Raw genomic sequence first — 22,991 nt, 5'->3', positions numbered from 1 at the left:
CCACCAGCATTACTCACCTGCTGCTCTCATAGCTTGTTCTATGACATTGTGTCAATAAACCTCTTGTTTGTAATATTACCTGTGTTGCATTCTTATGTTCCATGACACTATCTCTTCCTGACTCCGAGTGGAGGTTTACTATTCTCCATTTTTTCGCCAAAGTACTTCACCGGAGAGTGTAAGCAAGCAGTAAATGACATCATGTGCTTAGAGGTATTTAGATGTGGACAACTAGCCTAAAACAAACTTCAGTTACATGAATGATTGTAAATAATTCATGAAATTTACTGTATACACTACGTGGAAAATAAAAATATCTTGAGGACCCGCCTAAGTTCATATTTATATGTTAGGTCTATACCATAAAAGTAATTATTTTCTCTCTTAGTGTTGATTGTCAACTGATTGTGATCAATCTAGCAGTCATCCTGCATGTCTGATCTGTCATGTTCATAACATACTGATTAGTCAGAAATCATTGATGAAAAATCAATGCATTTCAATTTTTACAGACATATGCATTATCTGACTATCTGATAATCAGGGATGCCTTTTCTTTTTCTCCCCATTTGTTTTTAAGTCAAAAGCTGCTACATACACTCAGGGCCATGCACAGGGGGGTGCCCTGGTGGCTAGAGCCACTGATTCCACTAATCCACTTTGCATTTTCCCGCTAGCTCCTCAGTTAACAAAATATCCATGTAAGGCTGCATGATTAATTGAAATAAAATCGAAATCGTGATTTTGCTTAAGCCGGGCATACACTGTGCGATTTTTGTGCAATTGTCAGGATCCTGCCTTGACAGTCTTGCCTTGTTTAATGTTTCTTTGTTTGTCTTATGTATGAGCACATGGCTCTGTCTTTGTTTGTTTGCCACGTGCTCTTTTTGTCCCGCCTCCTTGTTTCCTGTTACCACACCCTTGTTTAGTCCTCCTGTAGTCTTCATTTCACTAATTGTGTTCATCTGATTCTCATGTCCTGTTCCCTTTATATTGTGCCTTCTTTCCCTCATGTTCTTGCTGGTTTGTTGCGTGTGTTCTTTGTATGCCTTGTGTTTTGCCAAGCCCAGTCTTGAATTCATTCTCTTGATAGTTTTTGCTCCAATCAAGTTTCAGGTTTTTGTTGTATTTTTACCTAGCTTTATTTTTTGGGTCAGTGCTGCCAATTTAGCAATTTTGTCGTTAGATTTAGTGACTTTCCTGCCCCTTTTGAGACTTTTTTTTTTTTTTTCAACAGCCTAGCAACAAATCTAGCAACTTCTTGGACAAGCCGCTTCTAGATTCTGACTCGCTCACTGATCTACATTTATATCTATATAGATCAGTGGACTTACCAGTATGACGTCATCTAGTGACATTTAGCAACCAGATTTAGCTATTTTCAGCTGAAAGCAATTGGCAACACTGTTTTGGGTTTTTATTTCTTTTATTTCCTTTTCTATTGCAGTTAGTTAGTTTTTATTTTGCTCTTGTTTCTGTTTCTCTTGTTGTCTTGTCTCAAGTCTTCTCTTGTGTCTTGTCTCGTGTTGGTTCCTGCCCTGTCCTGCATCCTGTTCCACCCTGATCGTTGACTCTCTAGTCTGGTGCTACGTCAAGTCTCATCACCAAGGATGCTTCTCAATATCCCTCCTTGTTTCCTCGCTCCTCCGTCCTCCATCCTATGACCTGGAAACCGATCAAGCTCAGCCATCTTGAAGGACATCTCAATTCAATAATTGCATTAGAGATGGGAGGCAAGGAACGAGGAGTGAGGAAGCTTCCTGAGGAGTCATGAGCGAGGATACAGGTGCATCCTTTGCGGAAGTCCTTCTCGTCGAGAAACTTGCACATATAACTTCTCCTCCCCCTTCATATGTCACAATAATTTAAATTTATGCTTTACTTTTGCAGTTTAAATAAACTTTACATCTGACATATTTCAGCGGGGCATCTTGGTTTTTTTTTTTTTTTTTTTTTTTAAATAACCAAACTTTAACAACATATGGGTAGATCCCTCGAGTGCAGCTGACAGCGCTTTAAATTTATATAATTTCACTTGATTCAATTCCTCTGTCCTCGCATCTTTTCCTTGTGTCCTTCCCTCGCATCCTGAAGGGGTGGAGCTAAGGAAAAAAGCATGGAAAGGAACTGAGGATGCATAAATAAGAATTGAGAAGCACCCCAACTGTTAAGCCTGGTTCCCTGAGCCGCTGCCTTGTCTCCATCATTGGCCACAGGGGCGTCTAGAGGGGTGGCACTGGCCCCCCCTGGAATATGATTTTTGAGCCATGGGTTGCAGCAACACTGTCCTGCAGAGTTTAGCTCCAAATCTAATCCAAAGACATATGCATGTAATTTTCAAATATTCCTAAAGACTTTGGTTAGAGTTTTCAAGTAGGGATATAGCTAAAACTCTGCATATTCTTGTCATTTTCTCCCAAATCATTTTATTTAATTTTAGTTTTTCAATTGAAAATGTTCAAGGGCATGTTCCTTGTCATCCTATATCATTTAGAGGTAATTATATATATATAGAAGTAGCTATTTTTCACTTTTTTTTTGTTTTAAACAGACTTAATCCACACATTTCCATAAACAGCATATTTGGATGTTCATACAAACAATAGATTCAGTAACCTTGTTTTTATTAATATATATCACATATCACAATATCACATGCACACAGAACCTTCCCTGCTGAAAAATCTACTTTAAACCAGCATGAATTCCATGCTGGTCCAGGCTGGTTTATGCTGGTTAGAGCTGGTATAGGGTTGGCCTAGCTGGTGAACCATGCTGTTCTCAAGCAAAACTGAGCTGGTGTAGCTGGTTTACCAGCACTCCCACATCCCATGCTGGTCCCAGCATGCAAAACATACCTTATGCTGGATTTTACAGAAGGGTTCATAGATTCAGATTTGTGGATTATAATCTGAGTAGTAATATTGTATATTTTATCTGCAATGTTGAGTGATAGACCTGCAGTCTTCGTTTTCTTTGATGAGAATGATTCAGGCATAACTGTAAAAGACAGAGAGACAGATCACACTTACCTAAATATCCAATACAGCTTTTCATCTTAAATAGGGACTAAAATATATATATATATACACACATATAAACACTGCACATATTTCATAAAGATGTCATCTGAATTAGCAGAATTATAATGATTATGAAAAACCTGCAAATATCAGTAAATTTAAAAATTGTGATTTTCATTATTGGAATTATAGAAATCAATAAAATCTCAAAATTTCTATCAATGTAATTCTATGTATGCAATCTCATGTTTTATCAGTGTGCAACTCTGTAATAGTGATCTAGACTGAAAAATGAAAATGAAAAAAACAAATTTTGAAGACTGCACGTTCTCTAGGAACATAAATTCAGCAGACTTTCTCAAGTGGTCATGCCCATAGTCCATCTGGGACAAGTGGCTGCCTTTTCCCATACTGAGAAGTTCTGAGAAGCTCCCCAAGTCTCAACCAGTTTCATCCCCTTCGAGTAGCGGTATGGCTGGCATGTATAGGGAGCATTGGACATGTTACAGAAGGGATGGGAGACCCCTGGTGGCTGTACTAAAGTATTGGTGACAGTGGCGTAACTTTGTTTTAAAAAGTGGGTGGGACAGGAATGTGTAAGTGCCATTAGTCCCGAGAGTATGTATATTAGTTAATAAATATGAGGATCCGCAGTTGCTATCAGATTGTCCTGATGGACTGGTGGCGGCATTTTCATTTAGCGTGCAAGAGGTTCTGGGTTCTAACCCCAAGCATGTATGATTTTTTTTTTTTCTCATTAAAACCAAAGATGTTCATTAAGATTGTATATCAAGAGCAGGGATACGTTTATGTGTAGCTATTTTGTTTTGTGATTTCAACCTAACAAATAGAGAGTCTCTGCAACAGAGCGCTAGATTGAAGCGCTCGTCCGTGTGAACACAGCTCAGTGTGCACGAGCGCCAAGAGAACACTGTTGCGCCTCTGATCGCAGCGACAATGAGCACTCAACAAGATTTCAAAAACAATACATTCTAGCGCCAGATCGCCTATTATTAACTCAAATTGATAATCAACTAGAGGTGTTTCTTTTGTATTACATATCCGTGCCGCGAGAGGTTTCACAAAAGGGGTCGGGACAATATCGACCCTTTAAAAAAGTGGTCGGGACATGTCCCACCCGTAAATTACGCCTATGATTGGTGATGCACAACCGGCCTGAGAGCTATCAAGATTAATAGAGGGAAAACCTGCAGCAAGCACTGCAAGAACAGATGGTGTTGCTGCTGCTACCTACGCCTGCAAACATGTTACTGGTGTAGGATTTGAGGGTGAACCAGACACAAATGAATCTTGCAGATGATTTGTTCAAACAGAATATTGAATAGAATTCTGAATCAACACTGAGGACCCTAAATCAGAGGATCATTCCTTTGGGATGCCATTCAGTCTAGGAACCCCTAGCTAAGTACTTTATCGCCATGCATGCTTAATAGCTAAGGAAGAACGTTGTAAACTTGGGGCAGTTAAAACAAGACTAATATTTGAAAAGACAACACATTGTGAGTCACAGCTTGAGCCCCACGAAGATAACGGCAGAGGTTGTGTGATCCCGAAACATAGATACAAAACAGACCTTCTTCTTCTCAGAGTGACCTCTGAGTGACACAGAGTTAAAATCCACAGAAAAACCCACAGAGACTGTTATAAACTGCATCAAATCATTCCAAAACAATGCTAGATGGACTTATAATAAGTGACTCTTTTAAAATTCCCTAAAAATTAATTAATGATTCCCTTTGAGCTAAACTGACCTGTGTCCCTTACACTGGTCAAGTGGTAGGGTCCATATGCAATAACAAAGAAGATGGGGCCAGTGACTTATGAAGTCTTCTACCCAGAGAAAGGTAAGTCTCATAATGTATACCATTATCAACTTGTTGAAATAATGGAAAGAGCCAAGCAGTTAAACCCCAGCGATGTCACTGTTGATCAGGAAGGAAGAGGAAGAGGATGATGAACCAGAAGAAGATGATGAACCAGCAGAGGAGGAACCCCAGAGGCAGTCTTCAGGGGTGGCCCTTGGTCACCTATCAGAGCCCCAGAGGACTGGATTACAAGAACTCCTTAATCGGTTTTCTGCCTTGTTCTGCCAGAGGCCTGGGCAGACCACATTGATTCATCAACCATCTATCTGACCAATACCAATCCTATCAGACAGTGACCCTACCGAGTGCCAGAAAGAAAGATTGTGCCATTGAAAGAGGAGAACGAAGAGATGAGGTGGCTGAGAGTAATCAAATGGAGTGAGCAAATGGAGCAGCCACCTGGTCATTGTCACTAAAAAAGATGGGTCACTAAGGGTCTGCATCGATTTCCACAAGTTAAATGCAAGTAAACACTCAATACACATTTGATGCCTAACCTATGCCTTGAATCGATGAACTGCTGGAAAGAGTAGGACAGACCCGCTTTATAACCACACTGGTTCTGTGCAAGGGATACTGGCAGATGGCCCTTGATTCTGCGCCCTACACCACCTTTAGTGCTCTGCTAGGGCTATACAAGTTTACAGGTTTACCTTTTGGCCCACATTAAGCACGTGCCACCTTTCAGAGACTAATGGACAATGTTCTCCAGGTATGTGAAGAGTGGTCTGCTGCATATCTTGATGATGTTATAGTTTACAGCAAAACTTGGGCAGACCATCTAATGCATCTGCAACAAACCCTGGAGAACATCCATGCAGTGGATCTGTCCTAGAATGTAATGAAGTGCGAGCGGGCAAAACAGGTCCATGGGTGCATCTTTAGAGGATATTTGTGCTGCGGCAGGCTGGGCCTTTCCACACGCGTTTATCAGATATTACAGTCTGGACATGGACTCAATCTCAGGGTCTCAGGTCGTCTTGGGTTGAGAATGTTCACCTTTTGTTTACAAAATTTGTGCAAAGCTCTTTTTTCACGATTTTTGCTGGGCAGTCATTTGTACTATGGCACAGTTGCTAGTGTTTCCCCAAAAAGTCAGCTACTGAAGCAGTGTTGAGTGAACCTACGAAGGGGAATGTCTCAGTTACGTATGCAACCCTGGTTTCCTGATTAGGGAACAAAATGCTGCGAAGCGCTGCCATACTCCAACATGCCTGCTGCATCTCCCTCAGAAAAATATGCAGCGTGCTAGTCATATAAAGTGGTCTTTTTAGTGCTAGTGACGCGGCACACACAGGTCACTTGCTTTGTCATCAGCCAATGAAATTGCCGTGGTTGTGCTTCAGACAATCGTCACACCTGAGGTGTTCCCCCTAGTGTCAGCTACTAACGCAGTGTCTCGTTCTCTACGCAGGGAACAAGGGTTACATAAGTAACCAAGGTGATTCTAAAACCCTCACCCTGGTTTACTAACTGGATTGCAAATGTTTTGTGAGGGGTTGATTGCTCCATTGACTTGCATTTCTTGGTTTTCTTTCAGGGACTAGGTCACTAACACAGGACTAAAGACAAACTCAGTTGTTTATTGCTTTGTAAAACAAGAATTATTGTTTTTGTTCTTTCATTATTTCAAATGCACTGTAAAATAATACTATGAGGATTTTAATGCCAGATGTAAAAAGGGGCCCAAGACTTCTACGGAATTCTTAGCAGAATTGGAAAGCTTCTCACATGCCTTACTGTTGAATTCTGCAGGTCCCACCCCAATCATTGCAGATAAAAAACAAACAAAAACACAGCAGCGTCCAACTTCTATTGAATTGGCGTGACTAAGACTAACTTTACTTTTATTTTTCTTTTGCCTGTCTTTTGCCACTATTTCTGTAGTGCTTACCGGAAAAAAGGATTTTTCAAATCCAGTGTGTTCCCAGATTTAAATCCAGACTGATCAACCACAGCAGTGATGTGAATATCATAGCTTTGTCTATAAAAGAAGACATTTGCAGTTAGAAATTGTGCAGTTGCAAGATTATATACCACCAATCTGTATATAGTCAAGTTCTGGACACTACAATAAAAAAGGGGGGGTTACTATGAAGATGCTGAAATATATAACATTTGTGATTTAAAAACTTTTTCACTATATAATTCCCATCCCTAATTCTATTCTATTCTACTCTGCTATATTTTGCTTCCATGTTCCAGACCCATAAATGTTATGAGCCCTGCTTCCTGTTGCCCCCTCATAATATGCATTAAAAAAGTTAGTCGTACCTCTTGTTGGCTATTAGATGAACCTGTCCAGATAATGTCTGTCCCATTTTGGCAAAGAGGGGGGTCTGCAGAAGACAGCGCACCTGATACCAGTGAGTCAAAGGTTCATTTGGAGCAGTTGACAGCCATACTGTCATCCTGTACAAAAGGACATAACACAATTATTAAATCTTTTCAAGCATGTCATCCTCAGAAACTTTTCCTCTCATATTTTAGATTCTCACCTTGAGCCAACAAAGGCCACATCAAACCAAAAAGCAAGTCCATGAATTAGTCCTGACTGCAGCAATTTGAAGACAAATGGAATTTCCAACCTGTAAATTACATACACTACAAATATTGAGACAATGCTCTAGGTTTTCATAACATTTTTCAAATGCATCCTTCATAGGTTTTTAAAAGATTGTCCCTAAATTTGCAAATCATCAAACCATGCTGGTTGAAAATGATTATAAGACAAGTGTAGTAAAGACATAATTAAAATAGTCCATGTGACTGCAGTGGTTCAACCTTAATGTTATGAAGCTACGAGAATACTTTTTGTGCGCAAAAACAAAACAAAAATAACGACTTTATTCAACAATTTCTTCTCTCCCGTCAGTCTCCTACGCCGATCATGTAATAAACACAGTGCAGCACTTCTGTGTTCTACATCTGAACGCCGACTCATTATTGGCCAGCTCCGGCGTCAGCAACACACACATGTGTCGTGCTGCTCGTGTGTACAGCGTTGGCCAATACTGAGTTGGCGATCGGATGTAAACATCGGAGAATGGACAGGGGAGAGAAGAAATTGTTGAATAAAATTGTTATTTTTGTTTTGTTTTTGTGCACAAAAAGTATTCTCATTATTCCCATTGCTTCATTCCATTAAGGTTGAACCGCTGTAGTCATGTGGACTATTTAAACTATGTCTTTAATACCTTTCCGGCCCTCAAAAGGTGCAATAATGTTTCTGACTATGTGTGTTTCAAAAAACCCCAAGGATTTCATCAAAAATATCTTAATTTGTGTTCCAAAGAGGAACAAAGATCTTACGGGTTTGGGACGACATGAGGGTGAGTAATTAATGACAGAAATTTAATTTATGGGTGAACTAACCTTTTAAAATTAAAAACCGATAAGTAAAACAGCGAATCTGCTTAAAATCTTTTCCTAAAAATGTGCTGGTGTGCTTTAGCTCGCAATAGCTGCTTGCAGTTTTACCGATGTAAATCTTCCTCTTTTGCCTCCAGAAAGTTGATTGTGTATTTCACAGACCGGGCCATGAGAATCTGCATATCAAATGTGTCCTGAAATGCACAGACATAATGACAACATTATGAAGCAATCTAAGATCCAGATTCATGAACGCTGTACATCTCAATATACTGTATGTGACAAACATGGACTCACCACTATTGGCTGTCTAAAGAACTCATCCAAAGCAGAAGAATGAAGGCCGCTCAAGTTCACTCCATAGAAACACCTCTGATTCCTGATTTAAAATCAAATTCCAGTTGTTTGGAGTTAAACACATGTTTCCAATTAATGTTATTTTGAGTTTAACAAATTCTGTGAATGGTTTAGAGCAGTGGTCCTCTTATTGTACACACCAATTTTTATAGCCCACCATGTTGGCTAATAAGTTTACTCTGGTTCATCTGCTGTAATGATTTTTTTTTTTAAACAATTTTAATCTATGGACTCTCTTAGTTTCAAGAGCTAAGAGCTTTAAGTTTTAAGAGCTGAATGTTCTTCAAGGTTCCCACTTTTTTTTTTTACCAATGAATTTTCATGACTTTTCCCGTTTTTCCTAATTTAATAAATTGGATTTTTAAAAATATGTACTCACAATTTCTACCTGATAAAATATTTTACAGTTGGCTGGAAAAAATTATGTGCATCATAAAAATCCCCATCATGTTTCAATATTGCATTAATTTACATGATTTTTACATGACTGTGGGAATCCTGCTTCTTCAAAGACGAAAACAGATGGTGAGGGGGTGAATTAAAATAAGAAATATCTTGATTTTTATTTGTTTTAGCTCATTTAAATGCTTGTTTTGTCTTATTTTCAACTTAAGACCCCCTCGGAAGTTTGCCGAGGCCCCCTAATGGCCCCTGGTTTAGAGTAGTGGTTCTCAACTAGCAGGAAATGTTAAATGCAAATAATCAAGAGAGAAAGATGCTTTTTGCCCACATAATGGTGTAGTTATGGTATGCCAACATGGCCTAGCTGTTGAAGCAGCCAAACCTTGATGCCATTCCACCCAAGCTGTTTATCACTTAAGCCAAATATATATATATATATATATATAGAGAGAGAGAGAGAGAGAGAGAGAGAGAGAGAGAGAGCTTCAAAGCTCTTCAAATGAACATTTCATCACATACCCACTGCAAAGCACAAGCTAAATTTCTGCTTTAACATAACAAATATTAGATGTTAAACTTGACATGACATCTGGTTACAATATCTATTTATGTAATAAAATCTCCAGTGAGACAATGATTTTATTTAATGTTCTGAAATATGGTTACATCACAAGTATGAAACTCCTCACAGTCAGTCTGGTTTAATAGCACAGGCAGAGAGAAGAGAACTATGCGCCATGAGTCAGATTTGGACTGAACCACAGCGTTTTACAGGACCGGGAAGCTGCTTGGCTTCAGTTTTGTCACGGCACGGTGAAAGTACAGTGCAGGCTGTGGGCGGTTGGACGATTACTGTCTTTCCATGCTAGCAAACCACAACCCCCTGTGGGCCAATGTAAAATAAACCATCATGGATGAGGCTGTAAACATTCAGTGTGATGCATGTAGGATTGAGAGTGGTATGTTCATGTATACTTTTAAAGAAATGTTCTGGACTCAATACAAGCTAAGTTCTCTCAACACCACTTGTGGAATAATGTCCGTTACCACAGAAAATAATTTTGGTTCATGTTTACGGTAATACAGTACATGCACAATGGAGCAAAACAGGACCAGTTTTGGGAGAACTTAAATGCTGAAAGTGTAGTTCGTACTTTTGTTAAAGCACTTTTAAATAATGAATTTTTCAGAAAAAAGACTTTATTTTGGAGCTGTAAAGTCAAAAGCATTATAGGTTTATCATATGCTTTTTTTGGTGGATTAACTTATGGGTATGCGTTATCAACATTCGACCCTAAAATAAGGCCTCCCACCAATCCTACTTTAGCAACATATTATCATACAAACTTTTGCTCTTTTCTAATGTACACTACTGTTTAAATGTTTGGGGTCAGTTTGGTAAGATTTTTTAAAATGTTTTTGAAAGAAGTCCCTTCTGCTCACCAAGACTGCATTTATTTAATCACAAATAGAGGAAAAACAGTAATATTGCGAAATATTACAAGTAACTATAATAATGATAATTTACTACCTTGATTTGGACCTACAGATATCGGCAGATAAAAAATTCTTTGAGATGTCACACATTCCAGCCAACGTTAATGTTGCTCAAATTAGTATGAGCGCATTTTCTGAAAACCGCACTGTTCATGGAAGTCTCCCATTCATTTAGCACATTCAATAAAGCTTGTCTGAGAGAGCAAGAGTAACCCAGGTAGGCAGAGCTTAGCAAAAGGCTGTATAAGGGTGGAGCTGCTTCATATAAATAGTCCTTTTCTGGAAACCTTTGTACGTATTATGTTAAAGTTTACCGCTGCTACACGGTCATTGAAACGGATCTGGCTGGCCTGGTTCTCAACTCCTGATTAATCCATAAAAGTGAACTGTAAAGGTGAATAAAACATAACATTTCGGTTTCTCAAAAAGAGCAATAATATGGTTTCAGATGACGTGGAATATAGTGCATGAGCTGTATGAACCATTTATTAAATATAAGAGGAGTTTTCATAGTCTCCAATCATTGTAATTGCATCGAAAACAGTGACAGTCTTCAGAATTTCTCATTTTGTGTTCTACAGAAGACATAAAGTTACAGGTGCTGGTCAAATAATTAGAATATCATGAAAAAGTTCATCTTTTTATTGTAAATTATTTTTAAAAATGAAACTTTCATATATTCTAGATTCCCTACATGTAAAGTAAAACATTTCAAAAGTTTTTTTTTTTTTTAAATTTTGATGATTAGAGCATACAGCTCATGAAAGTCCAAAATCCAGTATCTCAAAATATTAGAATATTTCCTAAGATCAATCAAAAAATGGATTTTCAAAACTGAAAAGTTCAAGTTCTTTAAAGTATGTTCATTTGTACACTCAATACTTGGTCGGCAGCACATATTACAGCAAATGACTTGCTCCTAGCACAAATTACAGCATCAGTGAAGTGTGGCATGGAAGTGATCAGCCTGTGGCACTGCTGAGGCACTATTGAGCCTTCAGATCATCTGTATATTGTTGGATCGACTGTTTCTCATCTTTCTCTTGAAAATATCACATAGATTCAGGGGTCAGGCATGTTGGCTGGCCAATAAAACACAGTAATATCATGGTCAGCAAACCACTTGGAAGTAGTTTGTGCACTGTGGGCAGGTGCTAAAGTCCTGCTGGAAAAGGAAATCAGCATCTCCATAAAGCTTGTCAGCAGATGGAAGCATAAAGTGCTCCAAAATCTCCTGGAAGATGGCTGCATTGACTTTGCATTTGATAAAACACAATGGACCAACACCAGCAGATGTCACGGCCCCCCAAATCATTACTAACTTCAAAAACTTCACACTAGACTTCAAGCAACTTGGATTCTGTGCATCTCCAGTCTTCCTTCAGACTCTGGGACCATGATTTCAACATGAAATGCAAAATTTACTTTTATCTGAAAAGAGGACTTTCGACCACTGTTCACTGTCCAGTTCTTTTTCTCCTTAGGCCAGATAAGATGCTTCTGACGTTGTTTCTGTTTCAGAAGTGGCTTGGTAGTCCTTTTCCTGAAGATGTCTGAGTGTGGTGACTCTTGATGCGCTGACTCCGGCTTCATTTGACTCATTGTGAAGCTCTCAAGTGTTTGAATCGGCTTTACTTGACAGTATTCTCAAGCTTGTGGTCATCCCTATTGCTTGTGCACCTTTGCCTACCCAATTTCTTCGTTCTAGTCAACTTTGCATTTAATATGCTTTGATACATCACTCTGTAAACAGCCACCCCATTCAGTAATGACCATCTGTGACTTACTCTCTTTGTGGAGGGTGTCAATGATTGTCTCCTGGACCATTGCCAAGTCAGCAGTCTTCCCCATTAGTGTGGTTTCAAAGAACAAGAGATACCTGGAATTTATACTGTAGGGATGGTCATTTAATGAAACTCAAATGTAAATATTCTAATATTTTGAGATACTGGATTTTGGACTTTCATTAGCTGTATGCTCTAATCAACAAATTAAAAAAAAACAACTTTTGAAATGTTTTACTTTACATGTAGGGAATCTAGTATAAATGAAAGTTTAATTTTTTTAAATAATTTACAATAAAAAAATGAACTTTTTCACGATATTCTAATTATATGACCAGCACCTGTATACAGGTTTGGAACGTCATGAGGGTGAGTAAGGGGAGACAGGGATAGCTGCAGGTTGGAGTAATGGGTGTGCCGAAAATTAGGGCCGTTTTGAAAGGTACACAATGCTACAACAGAAACGTACCCCCTAACCCTTCCCCACACCCTAACAGGCAACTTCCGTGACCAATTGTAAAGACCTGTCGGCATGCTCACTACCTTTTGGCATGCCCATTACTCTGACCTGCAGATACCCACACTTGAGTAAGGGTTCTTTCACGATTGGTTCAATTGCCTGGTCCTAACCCGAGTTCAATTGCTCCCCCTCCCCCTGCTGGACTATGTTCACATTATGTTATTTGGGTCCGAATGTGATGTATTTGCTTTATCAAAGCAGCAGCTGTTTACTCCTGTTGCTTGGTAATGACAACACAGGAGAAGACAGCAAAATGCATATTGGTTGCTCACCTCACTTTCATATTTTGTTTATTGAACCTTTGGTTACGAATGCACAAGGAAGAAAATTGAAGAAGAAGAAGGAAAAAAAAACCTTAAAAACATACTTTTATGTCCTAGATGTCCAGATGTAATTTGTGATGTAATAAATGAAAAGTGCAGGTTGAATTGCTATAGATTGTAAATAAAGCAGAAGAAGGCATTACCAGAAGTTGGAGCGGGCATGATGCTCCATGTACAGTTGTTCATCAGTGAAAGGAGCCAGGTGAATGTCACTCTGGGTAGGGAACATCATTCCTGAACAGTGATAGAAGGTGAACCAAAAAGTAAAAACTATGCCTCTGAATCTTTACTTTTCAGCTGACATACTGTATGTAACTTTTCTCTATTCAAACAATTCCCAATTAATAAAATTAGCCTTTTGGGGAATATAATTTATTCTTTGAGATTTACATCTTGTGACATTTTTTTCTTTATTATCTAGACATGTTCTGTCTCATGCTGAATTTTGAGTACAATGACAACAACAGATAAACATAATATAGCATTGACAAGTACTTGATCATCAATAACCAATAACATTTGAACACATGACATATATGAATTAGCATGCAGTGGCCTTTATTGTTGCAATTGTTGTTTGTGATGTACAGACCTTTGGGTTTTAACCAGTATTTGGCGTGTAGATAGCTCTCTAACATCCTCTCGTTGAGGAGCATGTAGCCTATGGGCTCTGAGATGATCACATCCACCTTCTCTGGACAGGAAACTTCCTCAATCTTTCCTGACAAAACTGTGATTTTGTCGGACAAGCTATTGCTTTTCACTAAAATCTGAAGAGACAACAAGAATGACAAAATTAACAATCATTTCTACAGTGATGCACTTCTAATGGAATACTATTTCTTGCACAATAATAAACGTTAAAAAATACACACCATTTTGAAAGTGTAACCACAAGACCACAATATTGTATGTGTTAAAGGGGTAGTTCACACAAAAATGAAATTTCTGTCATTAATTACTCACAGTCATGTCCTTCCAAACCCATAAGACCTTCGTTCATCTTCGGAACACAAATTAAGATATTTTTGATGAAATCTAAGAGTTTTTTTTTTTTTTAACTGCATAACAGACTGACAGGGAAAAGGAAAAATAGTTGAATAAAGTCATTATTTTTGTTTTTGCGCACAAAATGTAATCTCACTGCTTCATAACATTAAGGTTGTGTCACATTGACTGTAGTCTCTGGACCTTGAATGTGGTAATTTTGTTGCTTTCTATGGGAGATTAAAAAAAACCTCTCAGATTTCATCAAAAAATATCTTAATTTGTGTTATGAAGGTGAACGGAAAAATGATGGACACATGTATGGAAGATGATGATCTGCAGGTGCTGAAAGAGTCACTTCAGATGTCCCTAAGCCTGCTGCCTCCCACTGCTCTGGTGGGCCTCATTACATTTGGACGCATGGTCCAAGTTCACGAGCTGGGCTGTGAAGGCATCTCTAAGAGCTATGTCTTCAGGGGCACCAAAGACCTCAGTGCTAAACAGCTCCAGGTGAAGATTACTGTCCTGCTGCCAAATGGATTTGTATGAGAAACTAATTTAAAATACAAGTGTTTGACTGAACTAGTCGGCACAAATGTCTCTTAATATGCAATATTTTAATTTCATGAATCTTGTGTACAGGAGATGCTTGGATTAAGTAAACCAGCTGCAGCACAGGCAGGCCTAGGTCCACAACAGCCTCAGGTTCCTCCTTCAAACAGGTGAGCTAAATTCAACTTTAACTCTTCAAGCGATATAGATGAATAATTAAATTGCATAATCAAAAAGATGCTCTCAAGAATTTTGACAACTGTTCACAGGGCAACTTCTGATTTCTTCTATATATTTAAAGGGGTCATGACATGAGAAATCAAATTTGCCTTGATCTTTTGATATATAAGAGGTCTTTGTACCATTAAAGCATCCTGCAAGTTTCATAGCTTAAAACATCCTCCTCATTATAAACAAAGCATTTATTTAGGGGCCATTTACACTACACCATTTTCAACTAAAAACATAACACTTTATATGCGTTTTGGCCGTTAATTTACACCACAACAGTGATTTGGGGGGCTGAAAATGCAAACTTTTGGAAACATTTTGCATAGTGCAAGTTTTTGAGAATGATACCATTTATTTTCGCAGTGTAAACTACAAAAACGCGAATTTGTGAAAACGGTAATGTCGTGCGCATGCGTATTATGTGTTCAGTCTATAGGCGCGTAGTGTTTCTTTGAAAAGTGACATCACCAACTACTGGCCTGGAATGAATAATACAGCGTTTTTAGTCATTTTCACGAAACTGTGTGAATGGGGATCATTTTGACATTGAGACAAAATTTGACATTGAACATTGTCGCCTGTATGTCAAAAATGCAAAGAAAAAACTCTCTGTTTTTAGTACAGTGCACAGCATAAATGAGTACACCCCCTCTGAACAAATACAAAAGATGTATTTTCTTTATGATCACTAATACAATTCATGAAAAGATGGCAAAACTAAAATGTATTAAACATATACATAATAAAAACTGAGAAATATGTCATTAATAGCCATAAAATAAGTAAATTAAAGATTGCAGAAATGAGTACACCCTAGATTTAATTCAACAAATGTATAATAATATAAACTAAGCATTCTGGTGCACTCCCACGAGAAAATAAATGGAAAAAACAAAATTTGCTTCAAATTAAAAAAAAAAAAAAAAAAAAAAAATTATTGACACTAGGGCTGGGCATTGACACAAATTTCACAATTGGATTCGATTTTGATTCAGAAGCATGCGATTTGATTTCGATTTGATTACCTTTAATTCAATAATGATTAATTTGGGGCCTATCAGGTAAAGTATATATGGCAAATTTATATGACAAAAACAAAAAACATCTCTCAACTAATGCTGTAAACTATACAGGGAACCACAAATGGTACATCATTATAATATTAAAGGTTAAAATTAATTGACTTGTAAGCTACTTACATATAAAATACACAAAGAAGTTTTTATAATAACGTTATAATACATTTTTAATGACATGCTCGTGTTTAATATCGGCCTAAACATTTAAATGGTGGCTGTCATAAAACGGTTTTATACATTCAGTATTGAAGCATGTGTTAAGTATGAATATGCAATGGCCTATAGTCATATGGATCATCCTATGGATATCAAAATGCTCCTCTCTAAGTTCATTTTTGTAGCTGACTAACGAGTTTTTTGACATTGAACAGCTTTTCTGAGGTAAATGTTACGGTAAATGTTTTTAAAAGTAAAATATTTTTACAAGCTATTTTATTGGCGCTTTTCCGCAGTTGAAACAATGATTGATCGATTAACATTACATATGACATGGTACGGATTTCAGTACTGGATCTTTCAACATACCTTTGGTATTCATTCATCCTACATCCATTCATTCACCCCAGAAAAAAAAAAAAAAAAAACTCTTCGGATCTATTCACATAAATGACATATTTTAATTCAAAACGGCGAATTTCGCCGAAAAGCAACTAGTTTGCAGGTATGGTATTTATTATAAATAATTTAGCTGTGCACATCATTTTTTTTTTATTAATTTGCCTGGTAATCTTCCCCTCCCTCTTGCAGCTCATCTCTTCTCTAATGACGTGTTTACCGGCGTGAGGGCGGGGCAACCTGTCACTCACACGAGATCCACCAATAGCAAACCACGATCATCCAATCAATTCCCCATGGACAAAATCAAGTCCCGCCCTACATTTGTTCTTATTCCAGAAGTCATTTCACTTGGATATATAGGTCACAATAGGGAACAAAAGACTATCGCTACTTCTGTTTCATCCTGACTTTAAACTTTAAATGGAAAATTCCTTACAATTCAAGCACTGAGGCAGAGTTAAAAATATGGGTTTGATTATCACCCTTGCTAAATAATACAAACAAAATCATTTGTAATCTCTTTTCTAAACAAAGAAAACCATTTAGAGATTAACAGTTAAAGGCTATATTTTATATTTGGAACACTGGTTGCATAAATCAGATGTGGCAGTAGAAACTCAAACATGTGGTTGTAGTCTACAAAGTATTAACAAGACCTTTTCCTATTAAATGAGAAAAAGCGAGCTATTAGTACTAATCTTGTCTGTTAAGAAAGCAGTCTTTATCCATGTAAACGTGTCCTTGCCCACTACACAATTTTCCGGGCCAAATCTGTCTTCAAGTCATTTAGCAGCCAGAATGTCATGCATTCCAGACATGCAGGAAAGATCCTTCTGAAGGACCTCTTGAAGGTGTTGCCCTGTTAAAATGTTCCATAAAAGTTGGCTCGGCCTGGGTATTTTTCCACAAAACCCATAGCCCTGAACTTCAGGCCAAATGGGTATGACAAACATAGATAGTGATAAGTGATTTATCATCCTAGCACAGCCAACAGTTGGCCAAGAAATACATATGTCCTCACTATGCACTGAAAGATCTTTGTAATAGACTGGATCGTGAAAAAAAAATGATTTGCTTTTATTGCCACACCGTAAGAAAAAAATCCATAGACAAACAGAAAGTTACTGGTAATTTTCAGCCAGGACATTTCCTGTTAAGTTTATGGACATTTCCTTCAACCCTAAAACACAATACAATGCAATTAAAAATAATAATAGTAATAAATAAATAAATAAATTCCTTCATATTAACATAGCACATTAGGCCCTATGTGTAAAGTGCACACATTTTCTCAAACAGGTCAGATCAGATTTCCCAATATTATGATGATTAAGTGATTAATTCACCCACAAATGAAAGTTTGTCTTGATTTACTCACCTCCATATTGTTTCAAGCTGTAGGATATTGATTCTTCTGTAAAGCCCAGACATTTTGCAGAATGTTCATTTTGCTCTTTCTTACAATAAAGTCTATGGAAATGGATGCTTTAAGAGATAAAAGTATCATAAGTATCCTTGTGCTATGATCCAAGTCTGAAGGCTTACAACAACTGTGTGAGAAACAGACCCAAAATTAAGCTAAACCCAAATGTTCCCCTTCCAAAAAACAACAACAAAAAAACACAAAAAAAACCCTCAAATCTCATTTGCATTTATGTATATTCAAATCAAGATCACATATTAATGTTGTCAAATACCATTGTTTTTTGTGTGTCTCATAGCCAACATTTGAATATGCAAAAGTGGGAATAAGATGTGAGAGCTACAGTAGTAGACAAGATTTTGAGCACAAGAATTACATTTCAGTCTGTTCCTCACACAAAGTTATTATATGACTTTAGAAAACGTAGTCACACAGACTATTTTTACAATACTTCTACATTTTAAGTGCATGGAAATCAGCATTGTGAAAAATCTGCTGAAAATACAAAGCATCTTTTGTGTTCCAGGAAGAAACTCATATGGGTTTGAAATGACATGAGAGTGGAGGGTGAATCATAAATATATTATGTGTACTTCTGCATATTTGGCCACAGAACTGGCCTCCACTGCGTAAACTCTCTTAGCCCCGGCCTGGACGGCAAAGAAGGATAATATCCCTGTTCCACAGCCGACATCAAGAACCACCTACAAACAGATGCAATGTATACCATAAGAACAAAGTATATATTTGGGGCAAACTGTCTGGTACTAAAGAATTATCAACACAGTACAATTACTGTATATTAAGACTTTTATTTAAAAAAATCTTAAAGGTGCACTCAGTAAATTTAATTTTAATAATTTTATTATTTTTAATCAGAGTATGTGTTTTGCCTTGGAATGAAACCCATGACATTGGTGAAACCCATGACAATCCATGTGAGAAATAGGAACATTTCCACATATAAATGCATTGTAAACCCTAACGCTCAACATACTTAATTGGTTTGAGTAGAACAAACATAAATTAAACAAATTATGGTTTCACTTTATTTTGATGGTCCTTTTAACACATTCTTCTGACTAAAAGTAACGTTGTCTACTAACTCTCATTAGAGTGTTAATAGAGTATTAGTAGACTGGTAGGGTTAGAATAAGTTGACATGTAGTTACAAAGTTACTTATAGTCAGTACAATGTCTGTTGGAGGACTATCACAACAAAGATTTAGCAGATATTAAGCAGACAGTCTACTAATACTCTAAAGAGAGATAGTAGACATGTAGTTGCAAAGTTACTGAATTTTCAAAAGGGACCATCAAAATAAAGTGTTACCTAAATTAGTTCAGTTAAATTAACTGTTATGAGTATTTAGAACTTTCTTTTTCCTTTGAGTTCACAGCACTGACATACACTATACTGCCAAAAGTTTTGGGATGTCTACCTGTACGTGCACATGAACTTTAATGACATCCCATTCTTAATCCGTAGGGTTTAATATGGAGTTGGCCCACCCTTTGCAGCTTTAACAGCCTCAACTCTTCTGGGAAGGCTTTCCACAAGGTTTAGGAGTGTGTTTGTGGGAATTTTTTTCCCTTTCTTCTAGAAGCGCATTTGTGAGGTCAGGCAGTGATGTTGGCGAGAGTCTCTGCTCTAATTCATCCCAAAGGTGTTCTATCGGGTTGAGGTCAGGACTCTGTGCAGGCCAGTCAAGTTCCTCCACACCAAACTCGCTCATCCATGTTTTTACGGACCTTGCTTTGTGCACTGGTGCGCAGTCATGTTGGGAAAGGGCCATCCCCAAACTGTTCACATAAAGTTGGGAGCATGAAATTGTCCAAAATGTCTTGGTATGCTGAAGCATTAAGAGTTCCTTTCACTGGAAGTAAGGGGCCAAGCCCAATCCCTGAAAAACAACACTACAACATGATCCTCCTCCACCAAACTTTACACTTGGCACAGTGCAGTCAGGCAAGTACAGTTATCCTGGCAACTGCCAAACCCAGACTCGTTCATTGGATTGCCAGACAGAGAAGTGTGATTCGTTACTCCAGAGAACACATCTCCAGTGCTCTAGAGTCCAGTGGTGGCGTGCTTTACACCACTGCATCCGACGCTTTGCATTGCACGTGGTGATGTAAGGCTTGGATGCAGCTGCTCGGCCATGGAAACCCATTCCATGAAGCTCTCTACGCACTGTTCTTGAGCTAATCTGAAGGCCACACAAAGTTTGAAGGTCTGTAGCTATTGACTCCAGAAAGTTGGCGACTTCTGCGCACTGTGCACCTCAGCCCGCTCTGTGATTTTACGCGGTCTACCACTTTGTGGGTGAGTTGCTGTTGTTCCCAATTGCTTCCACTTTGTTTTGATACCACTAACAGTTGACCGTGGAATATTTAGCAGTGAGGAAATCATGAATGAACTAATTGCACAGGTAGCAACCTATCACGGTACCATGCTTGAATTCACTGAGCTCCTGAGAGCGACCCATTCTTTCACAAATTTTGTGGAAGCAGTCTGCATGCCTAGGTGCTTGATTTTATACACCTGTGGCCATGGAATTGATTGGAATGCTTGAATTCAATGATTTGGAGGAGTGTCCCAATACTTTTGGCAATATAGTGCATTTCAAGTAAAGTGAACTGTTTCATTGTTTTGAGTTGTATGAACTAATTTCTTTTCATTTAGACTAACTCAAGTTTAAATGAAACTGGGCTGGATTTCTGTTTCTCTGCATGCTTTGCCCACGGCACTCGAAAGGGAGAGTAAATGCTAAAATTAAGTGTTATATAATGTTTTGTGTATGTGTGTGTGTGTGTGTGCAAGATTAATGTTAAGGATTTAGTAGTGATTAATGTTTTGTTGTGCTAATTTGGAAGAGTTTCTGTTAATGTGGGTTTCTGGAGAGTTACCATGGTGACAAGTGGCGCATGCTGCTTGGTTTGAGAGTGGGTAAGTTAATTGACTTAAGTTGCTGCACTCATTCAGTAAGTGCTATACCATGCTATTGTTAACATGTTAACAAATAAGCAAGTTGGCATTTTCTGAATTAGTTTGTTATAGCTAGCAAAATATTTATGTTGAGATAACCTGATAATATTAAGGTAAATGTATAAATTAGTGTACTCAAATATTTCAAGAACAATGAAAATGTATGAGTACACCTTAAACTTTGAGTTTCTTAACTTAAAAAAAATTCTCGTTGAACTTTTTTGAGTTCTGACAACTTATTAGGGTTTAATAACTCACTTGATTTGCAAGTACTCAAAATAAAAAAAGTTAATTAACTAAATCTTTTATGTTAATTGCTATCAAAATGTATAAGTGAGCTAACTCAGTACTACTAGGAGCAATTAACATGCATGAGTTCTACAACCTCAAAACCTGATTACCTCAAATTTTTTGAGTTAGCCCAAATTATTCAGGTTTGCAGTGTGTTCTACTGTTGTCGGAATTGTAGGATGTCTTCATCTCATGGTGGCTACTTGTTGAATATCTGACATATCTCACAATGAGGTATATAATAGGATGTTTCTACAAAGAAATCAGTTCAATACCTTTTTTGTGTGATGCTGTATCTGTGGTAACAGGTAGGGCAGGGCGATATGACGATATGATAGCAACGATATAAAGTGTCTGTCGCCAAGGATTTTGCTATATCATTTATATTGCGGTATGTAAAGCAATCCATGCAGTGTACTGTTTAAAGTTACTGACTGATAAAGAAACATGCATGACTGAGATGCATGTTAATAATCAGTAATTCAGCATAGTAGCTTAATGTGGTAATCGTGCACTGTCCGACACATACTGGGCACGAGAGCTGTAAGTACTTAATTTAGTTCTTTTTTGCAGCTTAATATTGGATTTGAATGGGCTTGAATGGTCAAATACACACCAAAATATGTCAAAAAATATCTGTTGTGGTGAGTGTTTACATGAACACAGTTGGTTATATCTTGAGAGTGTGTTCTACAGCTGTGCGCTTAATCATAATTGATTTTCTATTTTGGCTTCCAACAATTATGAAAAAATATAATCGAGGTAAAATGATTTTTGTGCCGCTGCCACATTCCATCCAGCAGCATGTTCCTTTCCTTCACAGCGGTGCACTTTCGTTTCTCCCTAAAAGCCCCAACTTAACATCCAAATCAGCCAAATAAGTGAGTGTTGTAAAATGCCATCTACTGTTGCTAAACTGCAGGATGTGTTTGATAATAAACAGTGTTATTAAAATCACATCAAGCCACAAAAGAGACACTGTTCCCCAGGCGCCTTTCTGTGTGTGTGTCAAGAGCCGAACGTGGATAAGCAAATGGGCTTTGGATATGTGGCTAAATGTGTACTCGCAAAAATGTCAAAATGTCTTTTTGGAGTAAATACATTTGGTTATGTCTTAAGTAAATGTACACAGTTGAGAAAAAAAACGCATGTGTAACAGTATATTGGATCCATGCATTAGGTCTTAAAGCGGCTGCAGCCTAATAAACATGCTGCAGTCTGTCATTAACGATAAGTTTGAGGTTGCTTTCACATTCACGTGAATCTTGCCAAAGTTTTAGTGCAACCAAACTGAGACTACCTCCTCCTTTCACATTATCAGTTTTCATGTGAACTGCGCCCTGTTTCACACTAAACATTTTAATCGAACCAAACCTGCCAAGTGTGAACACACCCTTAAGGCCGCGATATACTTCGAAAAACGAACTGATGTGATGTAATTTTGAACAAAATCAGGCCAAAACGAAGTTCGTTTTGTGTTCTTTTTGGAAGTTCGAAATGGCTTGCCTAAGCAAACTTTCAGGAAAAGTTTGCTCCAGCTGCAAAACACCTTCGTACTACCATTGGTCCTTGACAATAACGTAATAGGAGGTGTGTGCCGAGGCTCCGCCTTCATTCACGTGGAACCCTTCTCTCTGACTCATTTCATTACTCAAGTTCGTTGAGGTAAGATCTCCACGGGTGAAAACACGAACACACTGGATAGCCGCTTTATAGT

The 22,991-nt window shown here is 37.9% G+C and overlaps 1 protein-coding gene across 5 annotated transcripts in view; it reads right to left on the bottom strand.

Moving 5' to 3' along the window:
- Positions 1–2,607: 2,607 nt before the first annotated feature.
- carm1l (coactivator-associated arginine methyltransferase 1, like) overlaps positions 2,608–22,991 on the bottom strand; it is a 26,960-nt gene continuing 6,576 nt past the window's right edge. For 3 of the 5 annotated variants that reach the window (XM_048170813.1, XM_048170797.1, XM_048170822.1), the window contains exons 5-13: positions 18,588–18,698; positions 13,757–13,934; positions 13,308–13,398; positions 8,579–8,660; positions 8,390–8,475; positions 7,408–7,497; positions 7,184–7,321; positions 6,804–6,893; positions 2,608–3,000 (exon numbers count right to left, since the gene is read on the bottom strand). In XM_048170813.1, coding sequence (XP_048026770.1) covers positions 2,991–3,000; positions 6,804–6,893; positions 7,184–7,321; positions 7,408–7,497; positions 8,390–8,475; positions 8,579–8,660; positions 13,308–13,398; positions 13,757–13,934; positions 18,588–18,698 — 876 coding nt within the window. In that variant the 3' untranslated portion in view covers positions 2,608–2,990. Of the gene's footprint in view, positions 3,001–6,799; positions 6,894–7,183; positions 7,322–7,407; positions 7,498–8,389; positions 8,476–8,578; positions 8,661–13,307; positions 13,399–13,756; positions 13,935–18,587; positions 18,699–22,991 lie in introns of those variants that run through there. The other 2 variants (XM_048170831.1, XM_048170806.1) reach the window with 1 other exon arrangement.

Source organism: Megalobrama amblycephala, linkage group LG2 (genome assembly GCF_018812025.1).
Source record: "Megalobrama amblycephala isolate DHTTF-2021 linkage group LG2, ASM1881202v1, whole genome shotgun sequence".
NCBI lineage: Eukaryota > Metazoa > Chordata > Actinopteri > Cypriniformes > Xenocyprididae > Megalobrama > Megalobrama amblycephala.
The sequence above is the reverse complement of the archived record's forward strand: the minus strand, read 5'-3'. Positions and strand labels throughout refer to the sequence as shown.